General features: G+C 46.5%; 2 protein-coding genes across 2 annotated transcripts in view; one reads left to right on the top strand and one right to left on the bottom strand.

Moving 5' to 3' along the window:
* CHRM5 (cholinergic receptor muscarinic 5) lies at positions 1–1590 on the bottom strand (the record flags this gene model as incomplete). The annotated part of the gene is made up of 1 exon (XM_080663019.1): positions 1–1590. One exon carries the CDS (start codon positions 1588–1590, stop codon positions 1–3), a length of 1590 nt encoding a protein of 529 aa, XP_080519145.1.
* An 8818-nt stretch (positions 1591–10408) lies between these two features.
* Positions 10409–15513, top strand: part of AVEN (apoptosis and caspase activation inhibitor) — a 192016-nt gene continuing 186911 nt past the window's right edge. Inside the window, exon 1 of the mRNA XM_080659120.1 lies at positions 10409–10692. Within this exon, the coding sequence (XP_080515246.1) occupies positions 10456–10692 (237 nt within the window). The 5' untranslated portion in view covers positions 10409–10455. The remainder of the gene's footprint in view (positions 10693–15513) is intronic.

Genomic DNA, 15513 nt, shown 5'->3' with positions numbered 1-15513 from the left:
TCAGGGGAGCTTGCTGTTCCCCTGCCAGAACAATTTTTCTTCCACTTTTTTCTTTTTCCATCGGCAGAGAAGCAGCATCTTAAAGGTCTTCCGGAAGGTTCTGTTGCAGAGGGCATAGCAAATGGGGTTGACAGTGCTGTTGACGTAGCACAACCAGTAGCCCAAGTGCCACAAGGTGACGGGGACACACTTGTCACAGAAGGTGGAAACCAGGACCATGATGTTATAAGGGGTCCACGTGATGATGAAGGCCAGCAGGATGGCACTCAAGGTCTGGGCTGCTTTCCTCTCTTTGACAAGGACCATTCTCTTTCGTTTGGTTATTTGATGGCTGAGGTTGGGATCCAGGCCTTTCGTGGAAGGGTCCTTGGACACTGGGGAGGAGCAGGGCATGATTTTCACCTTGCGACAGCCGTTGTTGGTCTCCTGGGTCCCATCCGCTTTCACCACCAATTGGAACTTATAGGCCACACATTTCTGACTCTTGGGTCTATGAGCAGCTGCTGGAGACAGGAAGTATTTTGGGGTGTCGTAGTCATTTTTTTCAGCTTGACCTTTCACAAAAGTTTCCTTGGTCTCTTCAGTACTGAAGTCTTCCTGTGGGCTGTCCTTGGCCTGACTCTTGTAGACCACCTGGAAGACAGGGTCAGCGGTGGGCTTGTCCTCATCCTCCGAGGAGGGGCAGCTGCTGCAGGTAGTGAGCTGCTCAGCTTTGTCCCACTCAGTGCTTGGGCCGGAGCCTTGGGACGGCTTCCCAGGGGTGCTCCTGCGCGAGGATGACCAGGAAGCGTGGCTCCGTTCCCTCTGGGCCAGCGTGGGCCGCGGGCAGCCAAAGCAGCTGAGCAGAGCCTTGTGAGCGGGCTTTCTCTTCTCAGTTTCAGCTACAGAGTCAGACCCCTGGAGGTCAGCAAGGTCCTTGGTCCGCTTCTCTGTCTCCCGGTAGATTCGGCAGTAGAGAATGGTCATGACAGAAACAGGAATGTAGAAGGCAGCAATGGCAGTGCCGAAAGTGATGGTGGGCTCAGAGAGGAACTGGATCTGGCACTCATCTGGAGGCACCGTTCGCTCCCCCACCAAGTACTGCCAGCAGAGGATCGCTGGGGCCCAGAGGATGAAGGAGATCAGCCAGGCCAAGCCAATCATGATGCCAGCCCTCTTGGGGGTACGCTTGGCCCGATACGTCAGGGGTCTTGTGATAGAAAAGTAACGGTCAAAACTGATCACCAGAAGATTCATGACAGAAGCGTTGCTGGCCACGTAGTCCAGTGCAAGCCAAAGGTCACAGGCCAGACTCCCAAGAGCCCAGCGTCCCATGAGGATGTAGGTGGTATAGAGGTTCATGGAGAAGACCCCAATGATGAGATCTGCGCAGGCTAAGCTGAGCAGGTAATAGTTGTTCACCGTCTTCAGCTGACTATTGACTTTGAAGGAGATCATGACTAAGACATTGCCCACAGTGGTGATCAGGCTGACCACAGCAGTCACAGCTGCAATGGTGATGACTTCCCACAACCCATGGCGTTCCAAAGGCTGGTGATTCACTGGGGTGCCATTGACAGTAGTTACATTGTGGTAAGATTCTCCTTCCATCCTGGTGTAAGAATTTACATTAGGAGTAAGTCAGGTTCTATACTGTTCTCTTTTTTATCTAACACTTCTTCTGGGACAGCATCTGGAAGAGAGGGAAATACATTATCTTCACTTGCCAGCATGAATTTCTTTCCCACTCATTGTTTATAATTTCTAACAAAATACTGAATGTGGTCCCATACACATTTGGGGCAAGATGCTAAAATAAAATCTCTAAAGTTTTTAAAAAATTCTAACCCTAGATATATTTATTTATTTATTTATTTATTGAGAGAAAGGAAGGGAGAGAGCAAGAGAGAGAGAGAGAGAGAGAGAGAAACAGTGATGTGAGAAACATCAATTGCTTCCCGTATGTGCCCCAACTTGCAACCTTGTAGTGGACATAAGGACACTCTAATCAACTGAGCCACCTGGTCAGGGCAAATCTCTAAAGTTTTGAACATTTTTATAAGGGCATCATCCCTTTGCTTATGATTAATAATGACTGAGTGCCTTTCATGTACAGGAGGCTGCTGCCCTCTTGTGGTTTTGAATGGCAATTTTAAAAATAAACTGGGAGGATGAGAGCAATGGAAAAGGAAAGAGAATTGGATTGCTGGGGAGTATTAATGAGGAGAAAGCAGGTTACATTGTTACTTTCTACTGCAATAGCCTTAAGCTCCTGGTCATAAGTATTTAGCCAATCGTGCGCTGGCAAAAAAGACAAGTTATGTCAACTCTATAGTCCAATTATTTAGATTACTGAGTCTAATTATAAATTCAGTTATTAAACATTATTGAGGCATTGTTGTGAGCCAAGACTGTATTACAAAACCTCACCCTGACTTAGTGCACAAACTCCCAGTGGGGACCTGGTTTTCATTGAGAGGTTTGAAGTTTGCCCCATATGCTGAAGATGGTGCCCCTCTCTTGGGCTATTTGCAATGTCATAGAAATGTTTAAAAATATATATTTTTAAAATTTTTAATTTATTTTTTCTTTTTAAGATAATTTTAAAATTATAGTTGACATATAATATTATATTAATTTCAGGTATACAACAGTGATTAGACATTTATAAAACTTATGAAGTGATCACCCTGACTAATCTAGTACCCATTTAACACCATATATAGTTATTACAATATTATTGACTACATTCCCTATGCTGTACTTTACTTTTTTTATATTTGCATGATTTAAAATTTTTTCATTGAATTTATTGGGGGTGACATTGGTTAATAAAATCATTGGTGCAACTCTATAATGCATCATCTGTATATTGTATTATGAGTTCACCACCCAAATATCTTTTATTTATTTATTTTTTTATTTATAGTTAATTCTCACCCAAGAATATTTCTTCTATTGAGTTTTAGAGAAAGTGGAAGGGAGGGAGGGAGGGAGGAAAGGAGGGAGAGCAGGAGAGAGATAGAGAGAGACAGAAAGAGAGAGAAACATTGAAGCGAGAGAGACACATCGATTGGTTGCTTCCGGAACTCACCCTGACCAGGCCACGGATTGAATCTGCAACCCTTGACCGGGAATCAAACCCAGGACCTTCAGTGTGGGCTGATGTTCTAACCATTGAACAACCATTGAGCAATACTTGGACCCTTCTGGCCAGGGCCAAATACATTTTTAAAATCTGACTATAAAGAAATATGCTCTTTGTAAAAGTTGAAGCAATGTCCAAATGTATAACTTAGAAAACAAAAGTCTCCTCTAGTTCCGACTCACAGAGGAAGCAGTGCTAACAGGTTAGTGTGTATTTTGACAGCTTTTCTTTATGCATATACTAACCAACATTTAAATACAATTATTTTTAAGTGGTTGAATTTTTTTAAGTGGGTGAATTTTTAATGTTTACACTCTAAATGTTGTTTTTTACTTAAAAAATCATCACAGACTTCTTTGCATTAGTAAATCTTTGGGATCAAAGAAATTTTTTTGTGCATTTTAATGATGGCTCACTATTTCAGTTACTGGATGTACTATAATTTATTTAATCAATTCCCCATTGATAAATTCCAAATTTAAACACATTTTCTTTTCTAGTTTAAAAATTTATGTACATGATAAGAGCTTTAATGGTTACAAAAGGGAGAAAGGGAATAGATAGGTCTTCCTCCCACGTCTGACCTCCATACTCTCTAGCACCCTTTTCCAGAGGTAACCCGTTACCATTTCTTTTTTTTTTTTTTTAAAAGCTTTTAAAAGAATGTCTTTTTATTGATTTCAGAGAAGAAGGGAGAGGGAGAGAGAGATAGAAACATCCATAATGAGAGGGAATCATTGACCTGCTGCCTCCTGCACCCAGGCATGTGCCCTTGGCTGGAATTGAACCTGGGACCCTTCAGTCCACAGGCTGATGCTCTATCCACTGAGCCAAACCGGCTAGGGCCAGTTACCATTTCTTATCTTTCCTTCCAAACAGTAATGTGTGCATATAATATATATTTGATGATATATGCAAATAGCATTACAAAATTCCAGGCACCATGGCATGATGATAGGAAGTGGAGAGAGAAGGCTTTTTGGTGGCCCTCAGAGCGCGCTATGTGGCAGTGCCTGCTCTGTCTGCTGGCCGGTTTTGACTTCTTTAGGAACAGTAATTGATTAAAGATGACAAATTTGTGAAGGGCTATATATTTTTTGTTTTATATTTTAAACTGTATCTTTAGATTTTTAAAATCTCAAATTCAATATGGCACTGAAGATATTGTCTTGTAACAGAATCCCGATTCTCCTACCTTCGTCATCTTGCACCCTTCTCTTTCACATCCCGACTAACGCAGTCCAATTTACCTATGAAATAATTCTCTTATTGGTTCCTTTCCATTCCTGCTGCCACTACATGGTCCAGTCTCCTGTTATCTTATACCAACAACTTCTTGGTATCACCAACATCCAAAAGCTGGCAAAGTAAATCCCAAGAGTGCCAGATCAACAGACTCACCAGAACCTGAAAAGATCAGTTACTTTATACCCTACAATTATCTGGGCAAATGCCATCACAGACTGTCTTCCAGGTGTCAGTACTAAGCTGTGCAGTGCAAGAATTTTCTTTTTTCCTCCCCTCCTTCCTTCCTTCCTTCCCTCCCTCCCTCCCTCTCTCTCCCCCTCCTTTCAATCAATATTTATTGACTGACTATTATGTGATAGATTCTAATGCTGGGGATACTATGGACAAGACCCTAGTGGGGTTATAGATAAATATCTGGGGGTTGGTTCTGCATGCCATAGGGCACATGTGAAGGGCATCTAACCCAGTCAAGTGATGGTGGGGAAAACACATTCTGAGGGAAAATTTTCCAAGCCAAGATTTGAAACATGAATGGGCTTTAGCTAGGCAAAAGGGGCGGGGTGGAGTTGGGGGAGAATGTTTCAGCCCCACCAGGGAAGAGCTTGTTTGTAAGCCCAAAGGCAAAAGGAGGCACCCAGTCCTAGGAAGCCTGAGATGTGAGAGGTGAGCCTAGAGTGGTTGAGGGTGGGGTGAGAGGGACAGGAGTGGATCTGAGAGACAAGTCTGCTTTCTGGGAGAACTGTGTCAGCTATTTCCAGACTCCCCGCCTGCTCTGAAGGTGGTCCCAACATCCATGGTGCTGGGGAGTCATAATAAAATGAACTGACTGCTTGTTGAGTCGTTCTAATCAAGTCTTCAAAATAGAAATAATTGGTGTTTTGGAAGGATTTAATTCCCACTTAATTTTAGTGAGCAATTTATAACAGATAAATTGAGTGCATATCCTCTCTGACCTGATTCTTTTTTCGCAAAAATAAGGAAATTGGACTATAAAATCTAAGATACCTACATTTCTATGGTTTTGTATTTTATGTAACGTGATAGTTAATTGTATTTGTCAACCTGATTAGGCTATGGTACCTAACTGCTTGGTCAAACAGCCATGTAGATGTTGCTGTGAGGGTGTTTTTTAGATGTGAATAAGATTTACATCAGTAGGCTTCAGGTAAAGCAGATTACCCTTCAGAATGTGGGTGAGATGCATCCAATCAGTTGAAGGCTATAAGGGAAAAGACTGAGGTTTGCCAAAGAGGAAGGAATTCTGCCTCCAGACTCAAGACCAGGGGTGGGCAAACTTTTTGACTCGAGGGCCACAATGGGTTCTTAAACTGGACCGGAGGGCCGGAACAAAAGCATGGATGGAGTGTTTGTGTGAACTAATATAAATTCAAAGTAAACATCATTACATAAAAGGGTACGGTCTTTTTTTTTTATTTCAATAGTTTTATTCATTTCAAACATTTTAACAAGAAGAATGTAAACACTAATTATTATAATTTGAAACTTCAAAAAATGGAGAAATCATAGCACAATAACATACCTTATATTGAAGATGGCAAAGGCAAAATAAAATTGCCTAATAAAGGAAAGGTACAAAAGCCTTTCAAATTAAACTTAAATATAATAAAATAATTTAAAACTAAAACAAATAGAAAAGAACAAAATGTGTAAACAGTAAATTAAACATTTTCTTTAGTGCAACTTCCAAATTATGCCCGGGACGTAGATGTAGATGGCAATGTAGACTGGGTTGAAAGGTTTTTGGTCTTTAAAACATCAACTTCAGTGGGAACAGTGTTGTTGGTCTCCTTTTTAGCTAATGCTCTGAACTGTGCTCTCCAGGGGCGTGTCTCCCTACATCACCACGATAACGTGTCTACGCATTCCCAGGGTGATGTGGGGGGACGCGTCCGCGGGCATTACAATGAGCCTCTGGAAGATTGAGAGGTTGTTCCTTCTACTGAATGGGCGGATATAAGTCCGCCCACTCAGAAGAAGGAGCTGCGGCCGTGTTTCCCGACGTTGCCATGTTAACACTGCTGCTGGTGAAGGAGAGGAGGGGAGAGCAAGAGAACCCTCCGCTCTTTCGGCTCCGCGGGCCGTAGTTTGCCCACAGCTGCTCAAGACTATGGCACTGACTCCTGCTGGAATTTCTAGCCCTCTGGCGGGCACTGCACATTTCAGACTTGCTAGCCCCCACAATTGCATGAACCAATTCTTTAAAACTTTCTTTCTCTTCCTATCTCTCTCTCTGATAAGCAGAATAAACTCGTTGATACATGGAAAAGCAGCTCATTTAGAGTGGCAACATCATCTCATAATTATACAACTGAACCTGGCATTGGGAGCTTCAGATTCAAACCACAGCTTTGAGCTATGACTTTCAGCATAGTACTTACCCTCTCTAAATTTCAGACTCAAACTTTTAAAGTGGGGATAATAAAGAGTCATTACCTCATAGGAATATTTTAAGGATTAAGTGAGATAATCCATGTTAAGTGTTTCTCAAAGTGCCTGACACAGTAATATTCATTACAAAGCTGCAAGCCATCTGGCAGGAAGGACATCAGGAGACTCTTCCCGTTGTGGGACTGGATCTGAGGCATGGTCTATTAGGGGACAAAGTAGGATGAGACCATGAGGCAGTACTTTAGTGTTTGAGATACTGGCTGTTTGAGGTACATTGTGGTACAAGTGATATGTCTCCCTTTAGTTTGTGTAGCTGGTGTTCTTCTAATCTAGGGGCAGAGCAAATTGTTTCCAACCAGCAAAACAGAATTACCTTGAAGAGAGCCAAGGCTAACACAGTCTTCCTCAAATTCTGCTCATTAAGACTATTTCAAGATGCTTGATTGAAAAAAAAAAATGGTTCCATGGTCAGTAAGTTGAGAGAATGCTGTATCCTATATAATAAAAGCATAATATGCAAATCGACTGAATGGTGGAACTGACCGGTCAATGGGGGCAGGGCTGGCGAGCAGGCGGCACCAGGCCAGCCAAGGTACTTGCCAGAGGGGTGGGGGGGGGGACGGCGATGCGGGGAGGGGGCAGCAGTGACCAGCAGCTCCTGCACACCCCCTACTGGGGATCGAGCCCGCAACTCCCAACTGGGAATCGAACCATCATGGGTTGATGCTCAACCACTGAGCAACACTGGCCAGGCTCAGATAACTTTTATTACAGCATATTGTCATATTGTTTTATTATTATTGTCTAATTTTATTTATTAAATTCTCACCCAAGGGTATTTTTCCACTGATTTTTAGAGAGCATGGAAGAAAGAGGGAAAGACAGAGAGGAATATCAGTGTGAGAGAAACACGTCGATTAGTTGCCTCCTGCACACACCCCGACCAAGGCCGGGGGCAGGGGATGAGCCTGCAACTGAGGTACATGCCCTTGACAGGAATTGAACTTGGGACCCTTTGGTCCATGGGCTGAAGCTCTCTACCCACTGAGTCAAACCGGCTAGGGCTATTGTTGTCTAATTTATAAATTAAACTTTATCTTATGTCTGTAGGTACAGGAAAAAACAGTATATAGGTTTCAGTACTATCCCCAGTTTCAGCCATTTGCTGGGGTCTGGAACATATCCCCTGTTGATAAGGGGGACAACTGAGTGGTAGAGGCTGAGATCCTCTTAAACACTAATGCACAGGACAAGCTACCACCACAAAAATGATCTATCTCTAAATGTGCCCAAGTTGAGAAACTCTTGATTTGTGCTAATGTCTGGCATGAGATTTATATGTGGATGTTCACCTTGATGAGAGCCCAAATCTGTGGTGTGCGTGAAACTTAACAACCTGTTTCTGCCTCCACCCCCAACAAAGCCCCCATTGGCAGAAATTTGCCAATTTCTGTGGTGTAACAGTTTCCACTGTAGCCCATTTCAAGATATCAAGTTTATGTCACGGACCATAGAATTAGGAAGAGACAATGTACCAAACCTTTATCAGTTCTGGCCACACAAGGGGGACAGGTTGTCCACTGGGTTCTTAAAAATAATATTCATATCCATCTGTATCTCCTGTTAGTTCCTTTATGGTGTGCAGAGAAAAGGATACAATGTTCTCTACTCTTCTCATTTTCCTGTTGTTTTAGTGTTTCTCTAGAGGTAGGATTACTTAATTTGAGTTCAACATGGGAATGAATAACTTAATCCTGAACACCATGGTAAGTCTTAATTTTACAAGTAGAGACAAGGGGAAAAAAGGGGGAAATACTATTATCCTGCCCTGCTAGCGTGGCTCAGTGGTTGAGCATCGACCTATGAACCAGGAGGTCATGGTTCAATTCTAGGCCAAGGCACATGCCCGGGTTGCGGACTACATCCCAAGTGGGGGGCATGCAGGAGGCAGCCAATCAATTATTCTCTCTGACCATTGATGTGCCCTTCCTCTCTGAAATCAATAGAAATATATTAAAAAAATACTATTATCCTGACAACATTCTCTCCTGCATTTCCTCTCTTGACTAATGGCATCAACTATTTGGTCATTCAAGCAAGAAACCTGGGCATCAATCCTAACTTCTCATCCCCCTGACCTTCCCACTTAAAATTAGACACGAAGTCCTGTTAATTCTTCCGTGTCCTCTCTGTCCCTATTATCTGCCTCCTTGGCGCCCAACTTAATTCAGGCCCTGTTTATGGCCTAGATTTTTCCAGTGGTTTCCAAAATGCCTTTGCCTAGAATTCTAATTCTCCTCCACAGAATATCAACCAGGCAAACTCCTGCTCAAGCCTCAGGCCCTGGCTGAAGGGTCTATTTCTCATGAAGCCTTGGGTAACTACTCACTTAGGTATAGTTTAAATTTTCTTCTTCTGGACCTTCACCTTGAACCACCCACTGTACTCACCACTCTACTGCAATCATCTGTTTACAGGAGTATTTTTCTTGTGGGAAGTGAGCTACTTGAGGGCAGACATTCCTTTTTTTTTTTTTTTTTTTTTTAATATTCAGGACCTAGCACTGTGCCTGACACTGAGTAGACAACTAAAACAATGAATAGTGTTACATGTGTGTGTGTGTGTGTGTGTGTGTGTGTGTCTTTTTTAAGCCAGAAAAGACTGGGGAGGAAGAAAACACTTGTTTTGCAACACTGATTGGATGATGTACATTTTAAGTCCTTGGTTTTATTTCATGTGGTTTCTGTAATACAAAGTTAAAAATGACTTCCATGTACCCTTATAACTAATTGCCCTTCTTCCCTTGGTTAAAAATATAGACTGATACATGAAATGGACTACTTACTATTTAGGTATAAACGAAACTGAACATTAAATAATGAGTTTCAAAAAATTTCTGCTGAGTAAGTGAAACACTCGGATAGACTGCAGTGAGAATGCTAGTTCCCCGTTACCTCGCCCTGTTACATCAGGCGAGTTAACTGTCTAGGGTTGTTTCCTCACATGCAAATAGGGATAACAGGGCTGTTAGCGGGATTTCATGCTCATGTGCTCAGTAAGAGTGAGCATAAGCAGTTACTTCTGCAGGCATTCTCTTGAGGACTCCAGGGCCTGGTCTCCCCATCACCAGTTTTGTGCCGATCTTTCCCTCGATCTTTCCCTCCCTCGTAGTTGCTGGCTGCAGTCCACACCCACCTCTCCCCTGAGACCCACCCGCCTTTTCCTCCACACCTGCTCTTGAACCCCGAGTTCGGTACCTTTAAAATTATATTAATTCTTAATAATCAGGAAATTAAACTGCAAAAGTAGTTTTATGCAAATACACCCATATTTGTGTATATATACACTTTTTTACAAAAACAATTTATATTATACAAACTGTTCTATAACCTGTCCTTTCACTTATCACTGTCCCTACCCCATACCCACCCTGTCCACTGCGGGCTCCCCCTGGTCGGGCCTTCATCTGAGCCCCCAGCCCTCCCCGAGCCCAGCTCCCGCCCCACCTGCCCGGACCGGCCGCCCCGCCCCCGCCCCGGGCTCCTTCCCGGCCCGCACGCCGCGCTGCAGCCACCGGGCCCCTCGCGGCTCCTGCGCGGCCGCTTCCGGTGGGGTGCGGCGTCTCCGCGCGGCCCGGCTCCTGCGCGCTCGGCACCGCTGGCCGCGGCCAGATGCAGACGGACCGCGGAGCTCGGGGCGGCCACGGACGCCGGCCCGGCCGTGACCGGCCCGGCGGAGATCGCGACCGCGAGAGGGCGGGGGCCGCGGCGGCGGTGGCGAGAGGCGGCGGCGGGGACGGAGGCGGCCGCCGGGGCCGCGGTCGGGGTTTCCGCGGCGGTCGTGGACGAGGAGCCCCGCGGGGCGGACGCCGGGAGCAGGGAGGCCGGGGCGCCGGAGCCAGAGCGCCGGTAAGAGGCGATGGTTGGGGGAGTCGGGACCGGGGCTGGTGAGGTCCCGGTCGCGAGCCAAGAGCCGTGAATGGCGTCCCGGGCGCGCGCAGGGACGGCGGCGGCGCCTGCGCGGGGGCGGGGGGGAGGGGAAGGGAGAGAGCGCGCGCCGGGCGTGCACGTGGCGCCCCCGCGGGTGCGCCTCTCGCCTCCTCCCGCCGGGTTGTCCCGGACTCATAGGGGTCCCCGGCCTTAGTGGTGCAGAACCCAGGGCCCGAGGCGGTGTCGGGGCTGCAAGCCTAGGGGGCTGGTTGGCTTCGGGTGGATGTCAGTGTGAGTGGGACCAGGGCGTGGTCTCTAGGACTTAACACTTGGGCAGCCTTACCTTACGGGGAGACATTCCTGCTATTAGCAGAGAAGGGATTTTTAAATGTATTCTTTAGTCCGTTGTGTTCACTGTGCTATGCCTGGCACACCGTAGGCACATAAATGTTTATAGAATGAAAGAATGGCCCTGATGAACTGGACTCATAATACTTGGGGATGGGATCAGATGCATAATTCTCCTTTATGAAGTGTAGTTCTCTTTTATTATATACTAGTGACCCAGTGCACGAAATTCGTGCACATTAAAAGGGCATTAATTAGAGGAAATAATTTAATATTGCTGTTTGCCCTTTCTCTATAATAGAAGTGTCAGAGATGAAAGAAAATTAGTAAAATGTTTATGAAAACCTTCCTCCTGTCAGAGTCTGGGGCTCACCACGGGACCCAGAGTCAAGTCCCTGCCCACCCACATGCACCTCAAAATCTCATGAGACCCACACTCGGCCGGCCCCACCCCCTCCATTGGGCTAGATCCAGACCAGGCCAGTCCCACCCTTGTCAAGCCCTGTCGGGCAGGGGGCATAGCATCAGGTCCCCTGGCCCAGCGCCAGGATGGGGGGGGGGGCATGGCCTGAGGTCCCCCTGCCCAGACCAGAGTGGGGGGCATGCCTTGAGGTCCTCCATCAAGCCCCGCCAGGTGCGGGACATGGCCTGAGATCCCCTGTCAAGCCCCACTGGGTGGGGTGCATGGCCTGAGGTTCCTCGTCAAGCCCCGCTAGGCTGGGGGGCGGGGGGGGGGGTGGAGCCTCAGATCCCCTGTCAATCCCCACTGGCAGAGGGGCGCAGCCTCAGGTCCCCCATCAAGCCCCGCTGGGCGGGGGTGCGGCCTGAGTTCCCCCGACCCAACACTGGGGGTGCACCTTGAGGTCCCTCGTCAAACCCTGCTGGGTGGGGGGGCATGGCCTGAGGTCCCCTGTCAAGCCCTGCTGGGTGGGGGGTGCGGTCTGAGGTTCCCCCAGCCTGGTGCCAGGGTGGGGGGGGGGGCGCGGCCTGAAGTCCCCTGTCAAGCCCCACCTGATGGGGGGGGAATGGCATGAGGTCCCCCAGCCTGGCGCTGGGGTGGGGGGAGCAGCCTGAGGTCCCCTAGCCCAGCACCAGGATGGGAAGCGCACCTTGAGGTCCCCTGTCAAGCCCCTCTGGGTGGGGGGGTACAGTCGGAGGTCCCCTGTCAAGACCTGCCGGGTGGGGGGTGCAGCCTGAAGTCCTCTGTCAAGCCCCGCTGGGCAGGGGCGTGGCCTGAGTTCCCCGACCCAGCACTGGGGGTGCACCTTGAGGTCCCCAGTCAAGCCCCACAGGGTGTGGGGCATGGCCTGAGGTCCCCTGTCAAGCCCAGCCAGGCAGGGGGCCGGAGCCTCAGATCCCATGGCCCGGTGCTGGGGGCGTGGCCTGAAGTCTTCTGTCAAGCCCCACCTGGTGGGGGCGCGGCCTGAGGTCCACCAGCCTAGCGCTGGGGTGGGGGGAGCAGCCTGAGGTCCCCTAGCCCAGCACCAGGAGGGGAAGCGCACCTAGAGGTTCCCCGTCAAGCCCTGCCAGGTGGGAGGTGTGGCCTGAGGTCCCCTGTCAAGGCCCACCTGGTGGGGGGTTCGGCCTGAGCTCCCCTGTCAAGCCCCACGGGGGTGGGGGAGGGCGTAGCCTCAGGTCCCTGCTGATTGCTCATTAAGGCTCCTTATGGGAACTTGGCCTCAGCTGTGGGTGCAGCCATCTTTGTGACGGAGTGATGGCCAATTAGCATATTCCCTCTTTATTAGATAGGATTAGAGGCCCAGTGCATGAAATTCATGCACGGTGGAGGGGGGGCACTCAGCCTGGCCTGCACCCTATCCAATCTGGGACCCCTTGGGGGATGTCTGACTGCCGGGGATCAGGCCTAAACCGCAGTTGTATATCCCTCTTGCAATCTGGGACTGCTGGCTCCTAACCACTCACCTGTCAGCCTGCTTGATCGCCCCTTACCACTCTGCCTGCCTGCTTGATGCCCCTAACTGCTCCCCTGGTGACCTGATCGCCCCTAACTGCTCTGCCTGCCTGATTGCCCCTAACCACCTCTGCCTCAGCCCCGCCACCGTGGCTTTGTCCTGAAGGACGTCTAGAAGGACGTCTGGAAGACGTCCGGTCTATCCGGTCTAATTAGCATATTACCCTTTTATTAGTATAGATATGTAGGAATCAGGCCACTGGCCTTTGTCTTTTTGCATTTTCAATCAATAAGTGTTTCATCAATCAGGGCTGAATTTTAATAGCGATGTGATCGATCCTTTGTAACACATTCATAAGGTAAGTTCTTAGAGATCACAGCAGGGAATGATATGGACAAACTGTTACTCTACTGATATCCCAGGTAAAGGAGTTAGATTACTGTGTTTTTGTGAGCTGTTCTGCTGTTATTTTAACATTTATAGTACAAAACTTTATGCCTTTATGTTTTGAATTCTCATGTGCATAGGTAAAAAAAAAATTTTTTGTATTGAGGCAAAATTTCCTATAACGGAATTATTTGCAATATCTTCAGGGCACAGTAGGTAAGACGTCCCTGAAGATAGCTTTATACAGAAATACAGAGTTGGAAAAAGATTTCAAGTGTAACATACTTAACCTTGTTAGGGTCAAGGTATGTAAGAAGTAAAATACGAGTGAGGTATGAAGAAATACTTAGTGTCAGCTTATCAGGGAAGGAGGGAAACTCAGACGAATTTAGTGTGCACATGTTACTTTTATAACAACATTATTTATATATATAACTATATATAACTTTATATAACTATAACAACTTTATTTTTAAGGCAGCTTAAAGTTATTTAAACAACTTTATGTATACGTATAAATGTAACATCTTCAATTTGACAGGTTAATGGACTTGCCTACTGTCATAGCTAGTGGCAGAGCTGGAATTTATACCGAGTTGCCCTGGACTCCACTACATTTTATCTCTTAATTTTTGTGAACCAATCACCACTTTACTGAGAACAAAGTAGACACTCCTTGTCTACAGGGATCATATTTTAATAGAAATTGTAGTAATGGTTCTTTTGGGACTTACTGAAGTGTCTGGTGCAAAGGCCTTTAATAACAACTGTCTTTACCTTGTTCAAGTGAGTGAATGAAAGTGCTTCTGTTGTATTTATCTCTGTTGAACTAAATTGAGTAAAATGACGGCCTATCATTTAGAGGATGAATAATATTCTCTTCATTTATGTGAATATAATAATCCTTTCTGTTAAATTTTTAGGCTTTTATCTTTTTTGGAATGGTTTTTAAAATTTCATCCTATATTTTCTTTTAGGAGTTTCTCACTTCACAGTTTGATTCAATGTGTTAGTGCATGTGAATGTGTGGCACAGTGCCTGGGGCATAAATAACAGTTGTAGCCCCCACCACTTCTACCACTGTTACCACCACCGTCGTTTTTTTTGGGGGGGGTGGGGGAAAGGGGGAAGATAGGAAAGGCACTGGCATGCTCCCAGGAGGGAGCGTGCCCCACCATCATGTTTTCAGGCAAAGCTGGATGAAGAGATGTGGGAAAGATTATTCCTTCATTTTGGTTTGGGTTGGTGACCTGTAAGGTCCCTTCCACTTTCAGATTCTGAAGTACTGTTCACATTTAGGCTTGCTAAGAATAACATTATTGGTGCCTAAAGATTAGGTGGGACAAGATTGATGGCCTACCTGAGACCTTCTTGTTCTCATATCTCATGGTGCATTTGTGCCAAAATGGAGATTAATTGAAATGATTAGAAAGAAAAAAAAATCGTAATAGAATTTTAGTTGTGTAAGGACCCGTTGCCTAACTCTGGAATTTAGTACTGTTTACATACAACCTTTGCTTTCTGTTTTAGACTGACTATGACACATACATGGCTTGTAAATGAAAAATAAGACAAAATAAAACTAGATAAAAAAACTTCTAGATACATAATACTCCAAGGTAACTTAGTTGAGTACACAGCATCTGCGAGTCTCTTGCTCCTAAATCAGTCCTTCTGCAGATGGTACGAACCCAAAGACTGCAGAGTGTGAGTAAGCATCCTATATAATAAAACATGCTAAGTGTCTGGTTGTCCAGTCATCTGTTCAACCAATCAAAGTGTAATATGCTAATGATATGCTAAGGCTGCTCAACAGCTTGCTATGATGTACATGACCACCAGGGGGCAGACGCTCTGACCAGTAGATTAGCTTGCTGCTGGAGTCTGGCCAATTGGGACTGAGCAAGACGGGTTGGACATACCCTGAAGCCCTCCCTCAGTCCCTCCCTGGCTGGCCAACCTTCTGCATCCCTCCCTGGCCCCAATCATGAACTGGTGGGGTCCCTCGGCCTGGCCTGCAGGATCGGGCCGAAACTGGCTCTCCAACATCCCTCAAGGGGTCCCGGATTGCGAGAGGGCGCAGGCCAAGCCAAGGGACCCCACTGGTGCACAAATTCATGCACCAGGCCTCTATTATATCATAAGACTAATT

The sequence above is a fragment of the Plecotus auritus genome (genome assembly GCF_963455305.1).
Source record: "Plecotus auritus genome assembly, chromosome: 1".
In the NCBI taxonomy this organism is placed as follows: domain Eukaryota; kingdom Metazoa; phylum Chordata; class Mammalia; order Chiroptera; family Vespertilionidae; genus Plecotus; species Plecotus auritus.
Note: the sequence above shows the minus strand (reverse complement) of the source record. Positions and strands in the feature narration are given on the sequence as shown.